General features: G+C 43.5%; 1 protein-coding gene across 6 annotated transcripts in view; it reads left to right on the top strand.

Moving 5' to 3' along the window:
• Positions 1-16,517, top strand: part of AREL1 (apoptosis resistant E3 ubiquitin protein ligase 1) — a 448,155-nt gene that overhangs the window by 139,395 nt on the left and 292,243 nt on the right. For all 6 annotated transcript variants that reach the window (XM_078659892.1, XM_078659889.1, XM_078659890.1 and 3 more), the window contains 2 exons: positions 3,739-3,971; positions 5,025-5,102. In XM_078659892.1, coding sequence (XP_078516018.1) covers positions 3,739-3,971; positions 5,025-5,102 — 311 coding nt within the window. The remainder of the gene's footprint in view (positions 1-3,738; positions 3,972-5,024; positions 5,103-16,517) is intronic.

Here is a 16,517-nt window from a genome sequence, read left to right as displayed (position 1 = left end):
ACGTGGGGAAAGGGCAAGATAGCATGTGTGCATGTTTAAAAGCTTATCCGCCACCTCCTCCCTCCTGTCTATACTTGCTCCGTCCACAAATTACCCCCTCCCCCATCACTGCTTTAAATCCTCACTGGCCTTCGATGTCCTGCGATTTGTTATCATTAGTGTTTAGAACTGCTCGCCCCAGGGAATGTGCTCCACTCCAATCTCTGCACAGACGCGTTCATCGAGTCAGAGCTGTTTGATGTTTTTAAGCCTCACTCGGCCTGCATCTCGAGCCCCAGCTATGGACACTTAAAAGGCTTCATGTTGAAGATCCTAACAGTCAAAAGAAAGGCCTGCTTGTTCCGCAGGCCAGCGGGTTGCACAGCCATATGCACCTATTGTATTCTCAAAAAAATGCAATTTAATCCAATGTAATCCATTTTCATCCGTATTTATTTTTGTTTTCTTTCTCTTTTCTTTTATTCCATTCTTTATAGTCACGTCAAAAGCAGTACAATTCGTTCCATGTTGTAAATCGTTCAGAGTATTGCCCATCCAGGCCTATGCTTAAACATTTTTTTGAATTCTCTTCCACTTTATAACAAGCTCATCAAACTCAATGCATTTCGGTTTTTTGAAAGCCTTCTTCAGGAGTGTCTGCAAGTTGTAGAAATATACAAATTACATTTCATTTACATACTACATGTGTCAACCCATAATCCCCCTGATTTATTATTTCCATTGTGCTCGACAGTATCTACCTCTTTTATCGTGCTGAACCCATGTATAAGCCTCCATCTATCCCTAATGTAAACACTCTTCCTAATCAAAACAAAATCCCAACATCCTCGTGCTCCAGTTTCAGAAACCCTTTCAAGTAAAATAAATTAAATGACACCAGTCCCCTTAAGAAGCGTGCCTCTTCTCTGTCCTTTCATCAGTTTTTCACCTTGTCCAACCCCATGCAAACCTGATGTTAGCGTCGCAGCATTTCAACCTCCTCTTACACCCTCATAATTGCTACTAGCGATCATGCAGTTCGTCCCACATTCAAATAGATGTAATCCTCCCCACCTCTACGGTCATAGGTGCAAAACATCCCAGGTGTCCTTACCACCTCCCCCTCTCAATCAATTATTCCATTACCTTCGCAAAACTCAATTACCCACAATCTTGCATAAAATATAAACTAACACCCGAATATGAATGCCCTATTGCATTTTTTTGAGAATACAATAGGTGCATATGGCTTTGCAACCCGCTGGCCTGCGGACCAAGCAGGCCTTTCTTTTGATTGTATTAAATCCAGGTGCGAAAAGGAACGGCACACTTCATACGGGTGCATGCTCGCCAAACTGAGCAAAAGGACTACAAAAAGACTTGAATTCAAAGAATACTGAGGGTGTGCTTCGGAAAATTCTCTAAAGTGAAGATCCTAACAGTACATATTTCCAAGGGAGTGGGTAGCGCTACAAAGGCGTCCTAGATGCGTGTTCACAGTGCTGGCACAACTGTTTTATAACAACGTGCACCTCCTTCGGCAGATGGTGCCCTCTCGTGGTGCAGTGAATCCCAGTGGCATAGACCACACACAGCTTGTTACTGTGTCAGATTCCCGGGGCATCCTCCATGCACATTAATTTTACAGGGTGAGCGATGCCAGGGCGTGGACAGACCCCGAATGCCTCTCCAGTGCTATTCCAGAGGTGCCCGGTTGTGCCCTGGCACTTGGTGCCAAGGCATGAACTTCCAGTTCTGGCGTACGCTGCTTACCTGACATCTCTTTATCCCTCCCGTCTTTCATATTCTGCCATATTTTTCGTTTTCTACCTTACCTTCCTGTGCTCCCATCATTCTCCCTTCATAAATTCTTTATTGTCTTGCACACTCTCCAACCCCCTCTCCCCTTACCAATCCCATCTCTCTTTGCACCTCGCCATGACACTTCTCTCCCACTTACTCCATCTTCAATGACGTCATTTCAAGAACCTTTGATCTTCCTAAACACACCTGGCCCTCAGCCCACCCCCTTACCCAACCCCCCTCGCCCTCTCTGTACACACTCTTACTTCACTTCCTGTCACTCTCTCCCTCCTGCACCTTCTTGCCTTCCTCTGACTCTCCATCTGTCTTGTTCTCTGCCTGCCCGCCCTTTTTAGCCTCTCTTCAACAGTCAAAACCTTCTCTTTCTCCTCCCTCTTTCGCTATTGAACCCCTACCCCCCCCCCCCCCCCCCCCCAGTCCTTCTCACTCACACAGATATCTAAGCCTCAGAAATCCATTTCTGGGAAACCTTGGTAAATTGTAATTGTAATTGCATTTATATAACACTTACTACATCTGACGAGGTGCTGAAGCACTTTACCCTGGGCAGCATGCTGTTACCGAACCCAAGGCTAGTGGCTAGTCATGTTATTGGTTATTGGTCTTAGTTTAGTGACTATTCCATGCATTCACTAGAATTTCCTAGGGGTAGATGAAATAAATAGCAGTTGGGTGGGTGTTAACATTAGTGGGGTGGGGGAGTGGTTGAGGTATGTGAGTTGATTCAGATGTGTATTGTGATTCTTCTTGCTGATGCTTGGTGGGATTAATAAAATACAGATTGCAGATATTCTGAACCCTTTCCATTTTACAAGCAATAGGCAGTTCTCGGGAATAGCCTCCTTGTCCTAGCCTCATCGCAGCCCTGGGCCCTTTGTGCAGCAAACCACTCACTGGTGTTGTTTGAAGACCTAACCCTTTCCATTAAATTGAAAACAAGCATTGGCATAGCCAAATAGGTCTCGCCTTTGGGACCTTATAAGTGTTTAGCCATGCAACAGTTGATGTTGTTGCACCAAGGATATTGTGCTCTCTAACTAAATACTTATAAGGTCCCAAAAGCGAGACCTATTGGCTATGCCAATGCTTGTTTAGGATTACATTCCATGTCACCTGTTTTTTTGATAAGTGTTAATTTTTCTGACAACTTCCTGCTGTGTTTTTAATTACTATAGTATATTACGTTTGTATCTTTTTACAGTGTGTGAATTGACACATGGAAAATGATAAGATTTTTCCATAGATGAAGAATGTGTAATCTGAAATGCATTGGGGTTCTTGGATCATACGCAAACATGCTTATATCAATAGTAGTATGATCACTAATAATGAAAATGAAGAATCTTTCAGTATCTTGTTTTATATAAAGACTGTGGACTATATTCTAGGCACATGTTTACATCTCTTGACGGAGCACACTGGGAACTATAGTGTCTGTTGATACAAAGTGCAAATATTGAGCTCACTCTGGGACCTTTGGACAGAGAGCTCACCAGTGCGGCCTGCACTAAAAATGTTAAAGAATTCTCATCCAACTAGTTGATTTACTGGTATTCATGGTGTACCTCAGGAATCACAATTTACTATATTCTTTTCTGTGACATACATTGTTAAGCCCCCTAATTCCAATGTGACAATTCTATTTGCAACACATTCCTCTCTTTGACAACCAAACTCAAATGTGACCTATTCCTCTGCTGAATCCCCTTCATCAATATGAAAAATTCCTTTTATGTCACCCTCTTACTTGATGTAGTATCAACTCCTCCATGCCTAGAAATAAAGCACCTCTTACTGTTGTTGGGGGTTCTTGACAAGATGAGTGTATCTCAGGTTACATGAGTACTTAGTCATTCATTTGTATGTCTATTGGTTGTTCCAAGTGATGACAGTAGAAAACACTAATCTAGGCATTTCCTCCTTGCCTCCTCACAGAGAACGAAAAGAGTGCAGTGGAGCGCAATGTGTCCACTTCAGGGGTTGGCATGTACTTTGATGCTTATCTTTATTCTACGGCCACCACAGCTAACTCTCAGTGGCAGCTCCCACCCATGCAGCGTCGTTTGTCTGTGGCTACAGAGGACGAGGATGAAGACTCTCCTTCTGACTGCTCAACCCCAGAAAAAGTTAAAAAACCTAAAAAAGTTTACTGCTACATCTCACCAAAGGTAAAGAAGCCACGTGTCTGGTGGTTTTTCTTTGACTGCTGTCTATCCTTTATAGCAACTGCCTGTCTCTTCACTAAGGAATGGCTGAAGTCCTCCACCCTAGGCACTTTTATTAATCTAAGCTTATTTCTTCCCTCCTAGCTGCCTTTGCTCTGGCACTCCCCCAGCCAGTTTTCTCTCAATAAGATAATTCCTTTACCACACGTGTCGTGAGCTCCCTCTCTTCCTGGCCTCTCACATTTATGCACTTGCAGGCTTCTCTAATATCCTGCCTGAGTTGCCTTTCTCTCTCTTTTGCCTTTCTGTGTCCTTTTTGACTGTGTCTTCTGTCCAGACTCTCTCTAAACTCTCCTTCCCTCTTCCATTCCCATGGCATGTCCCCCTGCTATATTGGGCTTTCCTTCCCCCTTGCCGATTCTTCTGTTACACCATGTGCTTCATTAAATTGCACTTGCATGTATTGAGCACTTTCCTCATAGTGCAGAACCGAATCATTAAAGCCTTACAAGTTAATTTAAAAGAATAGACACACTTCATCATCAGTGTATTAGAGTGTGGTAAGTGAAAGGAAAGATATGTTTCTTAGAAAAAGTACATAAAGAACGTTAAGATAGAAGTCAAACATATAAGGTGAGAGCCACTAAGAAAACTAGTGAAAACTGTATTGTACACATGGTTGATCAACAAGTTGAAATTAGGAGGTAGAGAGCAAGTTGTGAGTTGGTTGGGAAAATAAAACGAATTAAAAAATAAACCGGTTTAATAAATGAAGTTAAATGGTATTAAATGGTAGGAAGAAGGATGCCAGAACGTATGGAAGGATGTCCAGTGCTGCCTCTGCCAGAGTGGAAGGAGTGTGCAAAAATCAGGAGGTGATTAGAGCTTTAGAGTTCATAGCGGTGTTGCTCCCAATGCTATACTGGGTCATACATATTTGTCTTCTCCCAGTTATCTTTCTTACTTCCTTATCTGCCAGGCTCAACTCTGCTTCCCTTTTCGTCCTGAAATCACAATTATTATGTGTTATTAAATATATTTTCTGTCCTCCCACAGCAACTCTCTGTGAAGGAATTCTATTTGAAGATTATCCCCTGGAGACTTTTTACCTTCCGAGTATGTCCTGGGACTAAGGTAGGCTACATCTAAGCATTTGTGTGCCGCAAACTAGTGCCCAGTATTCCCGCTACATACCACTGCATGTCAATTTAGGCTACCTAAAATGTACATATGCCAGAGGAAACATTTACATTTGAATAATTCTTACTGAGATATATATATTAGATGAAACAAAAATGATAGTGAATTCCACGCTACAATGAAAAAATTGAATATTCAGTCATATGCCAAACTCATATTAGGCTGCTCATTGCAATCAACCTACAATATAATGCCAAGTTCATTATTAAATCATTTAAGACTTTGTTTTGAATAAAACTCCATTACATTAAAAAACTTACTTTGTATATACATTGAAAAAGGAAGCTAGGTAGGAATCTGGGAGAAAGGACGTAGGGCAGGCAATAGAGAAAATGGATGAAGGGGGGGAGGAAATGTAGGCAGTGTAAGGGGAAGACAATTGAGTAGGCAATTTAAGCACTTTTGTTCTGCCTTTAGAGGTTATTGAACTTGTACTTGCGCTCACCTTCCCTCGGCTAAATTCATTTAGTCCAGCCATTGATCATGTCTTGTTACCTGGTTTGTCAAGGAGAAAGTTGATCGGTTTAAGGCATCTTTTTCTTTTTCTATGAGTTTTGTGCTTTCGTTAGAAAGGTAAAGCTTTCCTCTTGGCACCGTAAAATATGTCCTTCAGCCATCTCAGTTTTTCATTGTTTGCCTGATCAGCAATCGTTATTTAAATCACCTGTTCTCATGTAATTTTGAAGGGGCTGGCTCCTGTGTTTCCTCCTTCTCACTTTCTAATTCTCCATGGTCTTGAGTTTAATCCTTGCTTTTTAATGAAGACACCCTCTGTGCCCATGCACAGCTCTTCTCTGAGACTCTATAATTTGAACATGCTCTTTTTCATTGCCATCTGTACTGCATGAAAGGTGAGTGAACTGCTGGCTCTTTCTGTTTGTCCTCCATTCACTTCTTTCTTCCTAGCCAATTTCGTGCTTCAGACACAGTCCTTTTCCTGCCTAAAGTGGTCTTGCCCTTTCAGATAGGTCAGTCTGACAACCTGCTGACTTTCCTCTCTCCTCCACATCCTACCAAGGAAGAGAAGCGACTCCATCCCTTGTACTGGTGAATGGATGACCAGCTATTCTTTTGCTTCGCAGGGCACAAGAAGGTAAAGGTAGTTCAGAAAAGGATGATTTAACGTTGGACTATCCTTTGCATTAAAGTGTGCCATGCCCTGGCCAATAAGGGTCTGAATTTGCAGCATTATCAAGGGGTGGTCCTGTTTTAGACATCTCTTGGTCTGCAGCATGGCCTACTTTCCCAAGGCCACAGGGAATGTCAGTTCGCCAGATCTGTGCTGCAAATCTTTCTGGTTTAGGTCTGTCCTCGGATCCACTATCTTTTGGATCTGTTTGAGTAATGATTCAAAATATGATTAACCTGTGGAGAGAGATATCCATCAGAAGAACAAGTTACTTATCTTTGGTAATGATCTTTCTGGTGAATACTGTCTCTATTCATAGATCACTCACTACCTCTTCATTTTGAGAACTGCAAACAGTCATGAAAAGGTTCCTTGTCAGTTCTGCTCCGGGGTACACTGTGGTAGGCCTGTCATAAAGTGGGTCTCTTCTCCACTTTTGTTCCAAATTATTTGTATTAAAGTTTTAGCTTAAAAATACATAGAAGAAGCAGCATTCTATTCTAGAACAGTATCTGTTGGACACCTCAAAGGGGGATGGTATCAACTTTGTGGGTTAATAACTTGAGAGGAATAGTACAAACAATACAAAGAACAAACAAAAACACTCTAATAATCTTCTTACTAAACTGAAGCAGGTCAATTCTGGCCCAAACCCAATCCAACCTCTTTTGGTGGAAGTAGGTGGCCTAGGTAGTTTGGGTTTGAGCAATCAACCCTTTAGGTGTCAGTGCATTCTCTGGTGAAAGTCAACATGGCGTGTTTCAGTCGTTAGTCGATGTAAGCTGCAAGGTATTGAAGGGTGCAGATCAAGGTAGTCTGGGAGGTCCTGTGCTACAGAGGGGGAGATTAGTCTGAGTTGCAGTGCCAGTAGTCTAGGTGGGGCGAAGCAAGTCAATTCCCTGCCGTCTATCAGTGTCTTCCATTTGCCTGTGAACTGTTTGTCAGAATGTGATAAGTTATCAGTAATAAGTTATCAGCAAGTTGCCCCATGGCAAGGGTTAGCCAGAGACTCTTTACATCAAAAGGCTTTTGGGTGGTGGGGGGATTGACTTTGACATTCTTTTTCTAGTGTGGTTGCTGTGCCACTCCTGTGTGCAGGAAAGTGTCCCTTTTGTCATGGTCACCCTCACTTTTTTCCACTAGTATGATGTTTTTCTACTGATGTGCACTGGGTCCCTGCTAACCAGGCCCCTGTGCCAGTGTTTTTCCCCTAGAAAAAGGTCAAATGTTCTAATTATAATACAGTTGGCACACACTTTGACACCCCTTTAAGTCCCTAGTTAGAGGTACCCCGGTACCTAGGGCATGGGCACCAAAGAGGGTACCCAAGGGCAGCACCATTTTTCATGCCACCCTAAGGGACCCCCATACAAAGTGCATGCAGCCTGCCATTGCAGACTGCGTGTTACTGTGCAAACCATGAGTGAAAACACAACATGACACACTCACTGTGTGTAACAAAATAGAACCCAAGTATGTCCCCAAATGAGATGCACATCCACATGTATAAATGAATCTTCAATCAGTTTATCATGTTTTAATTTTTATTCCAAAAGTTCTCCATATTTTTAATCCAAATCTTTTCAGGTTGCATCAGTTTTTAGCAACAATATTTTCAAGAGTGCCTAGCCAGGTTTTGCTCAGCAGCATAAGGGATTCAATATTCCTCATGACACAGCGTCTGTAAAATGTAGCAATGCATTTTGGGATAATTCCCTTCCTCAGGGGTAACTAAAAATGCACAATATTGAAAAAAAGAACCTATCAGCACAATCAATAAAAGATAAAGTACATGAACATCTAAATAAAAACATGAGTACTACATTCCCAAATTCACTTAATACAATGAACCTTTTTCAACCTTAAAAATGCAGCCCCGCCCGTAGCCCCTCATACGTGGCCACATCGACCTAATTTAAAACAATCCTAATGTGCACATCAAACTACCCTCACTTGAAAATGACATTGCAAGGTTAAATCCAGAGTAATAAATCTTTAACTACATGCTGAGTAAACCCATAACAAATACGTGAAAACTGTTATAGCTTGAAACAAAAGTGCATACTTTCAAATAAAACCACTTCACCAAAAATAAGCAAGCAGTGAAATGTTGCCATGTAACCTAATGTGCTTACCAAATCTTAAGTATTGAGTATAAAGGGGGCAACCCATATATACCACCTGACCTGGGTCAATAAATACAGTACATAAAATATGGTCGTGGTAGCAGACTTCTTTTCATGAAGGATAAATAATAGTAGCAAAATAAAGGACTAATTCATTGTGGCATAAATCCAATTTTTATTTTGTGAATAAAATGGATAAAGCCTCTAATGCGATTCTATTCAAAGCATTTAACAAAATAAAGGCAATACTGTTGCTCAATATCATTTGGTGCAGTATTTTACAGGGCTCTGGTTGCAGAAGGAAAATGGGAAAAGGGCAGGTGTTAAGTGATAAAGTGTAGGTAGGGGACAGGGAAAAGGTTTTTGTGACATAGGTACATCAACATTCCCTGGTATCAGCTTTTCCAGCCTTAGGTAGGTCAAATGTTCCAAACAATGCACATAACTCTAATGGACAATGAATTGTTTGTAAACAGTGTCGCTGGAGTTTGTGATGTATGGGTTTTGTCGACGTTTCGACCCCTATGGGCAGGATTAAATGTTATCCTTGCAGTGGGGTCTTCATCAGGACTGAGAAGAGCACTATGTACAGGACGACGAGCAACCTCCGCCGTTCCAGTCGAAGATCTGGGCCTGTTGATGCTCTTCAGTGAATAAGTTTCAATTGCAGCAGTGTAAGCTTGCAAAATGTCGGAAAAATCACAAATAATACTTGTATTCGTGGCGGTTCGCTCTCATATAGTGCTCTTCGTGAAAGAAGTCTGCTACCACGACAATATTTCACACGTGACTCAAGGAACCAGTGCATCGATTCCACTTTTTTAAGAACGCCACCATGTATCATCCCATCCATAAATCGACAGCTGACAAGCGGCCCACTCATTAAAGTGCCGTTCAAAATTCACTGCATGTAGGTGCCCCCTTAAAGCTTACCAGTCCACTAATGTGCTGGCTGATTGGTATTGACCAGCCTGCCCCGCAGATAAGTTTCTGACCCCCTGGAGGTGAGAGCACCTGCTCTCTGAGGCCAGAAACAGTGCCTGCTCTGGAGGAAGGTATTCACACCTCCTCCAGCAGGATGTCTAGTGACTCTGCATATCAAGGCAAGGGACTGCAAAGCCCCTGCTGCCTTTGATATGCGCCCCGGCTTCCCCCAGACCTGAAGATTACACCCCCTGCCTGAGGCCCATTTGGTGCTAGGACAGGCGGGAAAATTGCTATGCAAGTAGCCGTGTTGCGATACCAGGCTAGTCACACCCCTAAAGAGAGCTGCCTGATGTGCTCCACAAAACAAGGGTTCCACCATCTTATTTTTGGTGGAATTAGGAACTCTGGAACAGGGTTATGCCCACTCCCCACAGGAAGTGGTCAATATGGGGGGTAGTGACCCTAAGGATAAGTAGCCCATTGGTTACTACTCTTCACTCCCCTTAATGCCCCTAAATTCAGTATTTAGGAGACCCCCTGAGACCTGTAACTCTGGTTCAGCTGACTGATGAAGAACGACAAAGACGTGCCAAAGTACTAAGGAGCTATGGACTTGGCACCAAATCCTGCCTGCTTGCTCCCATCTTTATAATGGCAAATACCCGACTTATCCTGTAGATGTGCAACTTCCAAAAGCCTCGAAGGGCTGCCAGCTGTAGGAAGCTGGCTCTGTTTATACTAGACCAAAGTGAGGTATAGTGTGCACAGAGTCCAGTGGAACACCAAAGGTAGGCAGGGGTTAAGTTAGATAGCACCTTACTCTCTATTTGTGGTAGTGTGGTTGAGCAGTAAGACTTTATCAGAGGACAGTGTTAAGCATTTGTTGTACACACTTAATCAGCAAATGATTTCAAACACTCAAAGACTGAACTTCAGACCAAAATAGTCTTTTAGTTATTTTATTTTCTAGAACCAAGCAAGCCTGGCACAGGGAAACAATAAATACTTTGCAGAAGTAATGCAGTTTGTAAATAGTTTGAATTGCAATTGTAAATGTACTTTGATTTGATTACAGTAGAGCTACTGATAATGCAATGCTTTTCAGAATACCGTACATATACTTTATAGGGGATGTTTAGTAAAATGACAGGTAAGTTACTTTTGAGATTACTTTTTTTACACAGTGTAGTATACCTGGATACTACACTGGGCCATTTCCTGTAAACAGGTAAGTAAAATCATTTTTTTAGTTAGCACTATTTTAAAGAATTTCTTTAGGTTTTCAAACTCAACACTTAGAAACGCTTCCAAGAAAAACAGTCCATGTTATCTTATGGAGGAAAATAGTGTTATCGTTTTTAGGCTAAGTATTTGGTAGTGGGAGTTTGGGTTCTGGGGGTAGTCTCAGGAGTCCCCCAGGGTCAGGGATGCACTTGTGTTACACCCTCAGCGGCTCTTTGGTGGCCGGGTGCAGAGTGCTGAGGCCTAATGTTACCCAATGGGGGATAGGGGGCCTCCGTTTAATGGCTGCTGATGAGCAGGCCACTTGGTTGTGGGAGCAAAGCTCCTACACTTTAGCTCAGGGCAAATGGGGAAACAAAGGGGCACTCTCAGCGGCACTAGGGCGGTAGGGTGCAGGGTGCTATTTCGACGGGTGCCTTCTAGGGTCGGAACATCTTACCAGCTCCTGGTCACGGTTGGGGGGACCTTCCGGATTTAGGCTACAGGCGTCAACTGGAGGCTTGAGGTAGGTCAGGGGTTGCCGGATCTTGGGTCAGGAGCGCCGGGTAGACCTCCTCGTTGAGTTTGCCCACTCGAGCTCGGGCCGTGGGCGGCAGGTGAAGAGTGGTGCGGATTCTCAGTTTTCGGCCAGGGCCAGAGGTTGCAGACTAACAAATCCGGTGTTCACGGGAAACAGTCTTTGTGGTTGAAGGCAGGCCGGTTCTCTGGGGTTTTTGAGGTTGCTGACTGCAGGACACACTGGGTAGGGCTGGGGCCAAGTCAGTGGGCATCTTCCTCTTGTTAGCTTCGGCACAACTGGTCGGTCCTCATTCTTCTTTTCTTGTAGTTGGTTCTGGTCTCAGGAAGCAAGGTTCAGGTGTGCCCCTTAATACTAGATTTAGGGGTGTTACAGGTAGGTAAAAGGTTGGGACCAAAGGTAGGCAGGGGTACAGCCCCTATTATGCCACCCTCCATTGGAGGGTGGCATAAGCCTTTCCTTGGTTGGCTGAGTCCCCCCATCTGCAAGATGGCGGGGACTGCGAGTTGTGCTTCACCTCGCCTCCCCCACCTGAGGGGTGGAGTTGGCAGAGGTGGGCACACCTCTCTTCCTCACTTGTTTTCCCCGCTGGTTCTCCGACCCAAAGTGGGGGTCAGAACCAGTGACGACCAGTTGTTGAAATCAGCAAGTGGCCTGCGGAAGCACACATAGGCGGCAAGCTTTTGAAGCCTCCCCTTTGTGGACCCTGCACATCCTGGCGGAGGAGGCTTGGCACCTTGTCCCAGGATGTGCATTGTTTCAGGCCCCCGAGAGCAGCAGGCTCTCGACCCAGGGGTCCAGAAAGATGTCTGGTGGTGGCAGCAGCTGAAAGCAGCCACTCAGCCTGGACACTAGTGGTAGGTTAGTTTTCTTGGGGCATCACTAAGATGCCCTCTGTGTGCATTTTTCATTAAATCCCTCACTGGTATCCGTGTGGGTTTAATGTGCTGAGAATTTTGATACCAAACTTCTCAGTTTTCAGTGTAGCCATTATGGTGTGGTGGAGTTCCTAATGACAACATCCCAGCACCATATACTCTTAATGGCAGCACTGCAGTTCCAATGTCTAAGATTGAACTTAGACACTATAGGGGTACAGGGCTCATGCACCTGTACCCTCACCACTGGTATACTGCACCCAGCTGGAGGGGTGACTGATCTATGCCAGGGCAGTGAATTGTAGGCATGGCACTCAGGGATGTGTGCCGTGTCGACTCTTCACTTTGTTCTGCACCAAAACATGCAGCCTTCAAATGCAGTGGGTGAATGTGAAGGTACAGGACCTCTAAGGGTGGTACAAGTGCTTCCGCCCTTAGAGGCCTTCACTGGTCACAGTGCCCTTGGTACCTGTGGTACCATTTACGAGGGGCTGACCTGTGGCCAGAGATGCCAATTGGGTTTAGGCTTCAATGTAGTTTTAGGGAAAGAACATAGGCCCTGGGTACCTGATTAGCAGAAGCCCAGGGAACACTCAGTCAAAGTACCTCAGCAATTTAGCAAAAAGCGGGGGCAACCATGCAGAAAGAGGGCCCTTTTTCACACTAGCTATTCGCCAACCAGCCAGCATCTCCATTGAAGTGGAGGAGCCACTTCTCTGCAGCCTTCAGGCACTTACCGCAATGTCTTTTTCACTGATCTGCTGTCCACCTGTTCCACTGCCACAGCAGCCACTCAAGAGGAGGTCACCCGGCTCTAGGAGGTCAGATCTGTCTCCCCATCAAGTTTGGAGACACAAGGACCCTCAGAAGCCGCCCTAACCAATACCTGGGGTACTGGCCCCCTTGCAGCAGCCAAGGCTTGTTCCGTGTCCAGCCCGGACACCAAACACCACCATGACGATCCTACCAACGTGATAAGTCTGCACAAGAGAAGCAATTGTCTGAAAAGTGAGAGTCTCCAATGCAAAGGACACTCCGGACAAAACACCTCTGAGTCCGAGTCTCACAGCCCGAGTCCGAGCCTACCAACTGTGCTCTCTTGCTCCAGAGACTCTCAAGAATCGAATACCCCTTTGGGTTCTGACAGACTTGTCCCCAAGTCCCCTTCTTGCAGCATTTTTCTGCTTACAGGTTTCTTCATAGACTTCAGCGGTAGCGTCCAAGGCTACTCTTGCGACCAGTACCACTGCACCCGGACACACCAGGGCAGGTAACCCAAAAATGCTGATGGTTCTAAGTACATTGGCCCCTACTTACCTTAAGTCCAGAATATCCATCCTGTAAGTTGTTTGTAAATGACCCTATGCAGTACATGTTTCTCCCATAGGATAACATTACTAAATTTGACAGCTGTATTTTCTGTGTTTCTGAAAATCGCTAACTCAAAGTATTTATCCAATCTCGTAAATCCTATTGTCCAAATTAATATAAAAATCTGTTATTTTTTTAAATTGGTGTCGGATTTTCTTATTGAGTGTGTGTCTCATTTATTGACTCTGTGTGTGCAACAAATGCCTAAGACTCCCCTTTGATAAGCCAAAAGCTGCTTAACCACACTACCATCAGGCCTAAAAATGTTACTAGACCTGCAGGTCTAGTGACTTAAATAATCTAATCGACCTAATTATGCTCTTGACTCATAAACTGGTTTCAAATTATGTGATCCTGGGAAAGTATTTTAATTCACTGAGACGCCATTTTCTTCTTTATCACATATGAGAGGACCTTCAAATACACGAGTTCAGCACGCCTGCTCTACAGAAAACTATTTTGTTTGATTTAATAAACTAAACATTAGCTCCATATGGAAGACACATCTAGCCACATATGGGATGCACATGACTGCTGACTTGCCTCTTAGTTCATTAACTGCATTGTCATCAGGGCAGGGGCAGGAATGTTTCTCAAATTATGTTTCAAAGCTATCACTTTAAAAAAATACATATCTAAAGCTGAAAGTAGCAGCACAGTCATTTGCAATCTGCAGATTTTACATTGAAATGGTCACAGAATTTGTCACTGACATGAGGTTTTAAAACTATGTAGTGTACAATGTTCGAAAATAAAGTTTCTGCAAATATTTAAATTTGCATAGCATTAAGTAGTGTTATGATTTGTTTTACTCCTATTTAATTCTTTGTTTTCATCACACTTCTGAATTACAAAAATAATTATTTAATAATTCCTGATATATATTGAAATACCTGTACTATTCATTCACAAGCTTTTTAAATGTTTTGTTAGAGAAGAAAACCTGACATTTTACTTCGTTTTTTCTTGTCAGCTCTCTTGACAAAAAGCATTAATTGTAATAATAGAAAGAAAAGTAAAAAACATTTTCCAGGAACAGATAAGCAACAATTAGTAAAAAGACAAACTGACATTTGACCTCTTTCCTTGAGCAGTGGCAAATGTGTCAAGATAAAAACAAGATTGAAAAGCTTCTTACTTGCTCATTCACTTTCTGAATGAATAGAACACCTGTATCTTCCAGCTTAAGTTTACTCACCAGCATGGACGAATAAGTGCTAAAAATACCTCAACGTGATAAATTCTCAATCACAATTGCAGGTGGGCATATGTTTTTTTTTAGGCCTGCAAATAGGGCACTCTGGGAATTGCTAAAGTAAGCCTGTGTACACTATTAAGGGTTACCTAGACTCTCTGCACTGTGCACCTCATTTTGGTACACTATATAGAGAGCCGCTTCCTACGTTGGGAGGGCAGTATGGGATAGAATACTTTGCATTTGCATTAGCACGCTGTTAATAAGTGATTCCACTAAGGAATCCTTAATTGACTTTAGACAAAAATATTTTTTCAATTTTCAACATTTTCCAAATTTTTATCTGAGCTGTTAGGGCCTTGTGATAAGACCCCCCAGTCCAACCTGTATTAGAAATTAAAAATGTATAAAGGCAGTTAGGCCTTCAACAGCTGTTTTAGATTTTTTCTGTATATTTCCTTAAAAGGTCCTTCCTACATTAAAAATGTCAACATTAGAGGAGAGAGTTGAGGAACGCAACCCAAACCCTTACCTGCAACTTAATTTGAAGCAGTTAAAAGACCTCTGCAAAGCTTACAAAATTGCAACGTGTCTAAACCAACCAAAGCACAATTCCAGGAGTTGCTTTCTGAATTTGATAGATCCCAGGCTAGAGAAGGACACACTAACAGTATGGAAGATGACCCTGTCATCAAAGATGAGACTCGCAACAGTACTCATGGGGATAGCTCCCCTTCCTATACCCCAGAAGAATAGGAAAACAATAGGACACTCTTCCCCAAAACTGTACCTGGAGGTAGACTATACCCTTCCAGGCCAATAGAAGAACTAGAGGATAGAGAAAAGAGACTTGCCCTTAAGGCCAAAATCCTGCACATAGGGAGAGAAAGTCCTGAGATGGGGTTATCACCCATAAATGGAGACAGCAATAAGGTAAATAGGGAGAGAGAGGAAACTTTTGATCCCAAAATCCCCAAAGGGATTGTCGTCAAATATGTTGTGGGTGATGATGTCACAAAATAGTTTGCAGCCTTTGGTGGAGCTTGTAAAATGAGAAAGCTCAACCAAATCGTATCAGGGCTCTCTGTTCTGGGAGCTTTTCTCAGGCAAGTGCAGCAATACACTCCTGACACTTAATGAGGAAGATGCTGAGTCCTATGACCTCATGAAGGATACCCTGATTGAGGGCTTTTGACTCACCACTCAGGAGTGCAGGATTAAGTTCAGGGAGTCTCAAGAAACCTTGTTTCAGTCCTGAGTAGATTTTGTTGACTTCTCAGTCAAAACACTAGGTGGCTGGTTGAAAGGCAGTAAGGTGCAAGACTATGAAGGGCTCTTACAATCTGTTGATGAAAGAGCACTTGTTAAGTAATTGTACATCAGAAAAACTGCGTCAGCACTTGGTGGATCTAGGGTTGGTTTCTCACCAAGAGCTGGGGAAGAACGCCGACTATTGGGGCAAAAGTAGGGTATTTAGAAAGGCCCATGGTGGAGGTGACCAAAAGGAAGGGGTTGCGGACACCTCGCCCCCTCCCAAGGGAAATATGTGGGACAGTCTAAAGAAAAAGGTAAAGAGTCTTCTAAAGGCCACCGAAACCTTTTCAGTAGGGTGGGTCCAGAGACACTTTGCAATCAAAGGGTAGGTACCCAGGTAAGAACTGGGATCCCAATAGACTTGGTGTTTTAATTGTAAAGCGAATGGTCACTGAACTACTGGGGACTCATCCTGTCCCAAAAAAGGCCACGCTGGTTTACCCCCAGTACCACTGAGGTGTTGAGTCTCCAGATGGGATCCTTTGTGTGCCCTGAGCAGGTCAGAGAGCACCCTGAAGCTACTGTAGTCTCTAAAGGGTGGGGTGGATATAGATACCCTGGCTGTCTGGCCCAGTGATCTGAAGAAATACAGACAAAATGGGGTTGAAGTAGAAGCACTGAGGGATACAGGTGCAAGTTTCACCATGATG

Source organism: Lissotriton helveticus, chromosome 9 (genome assembly GCF_964261635.1).
Source record: "Lissotriton helveticus chromosome 9, aLisHel1.1, whole genome shotgun sequence".
NCBI classification, from domain to species: Eukaryota; Metazoa; Chordata; class Amphibia; order Caudata; family Salamandridae; genus Lissotriton; species Lissotriton helveticus.
The sequence above is the reverse complement of the archived record's forward strand: the minus strand, read 5'-3'. Positions and strand labels throughout refer to the sequence as shown.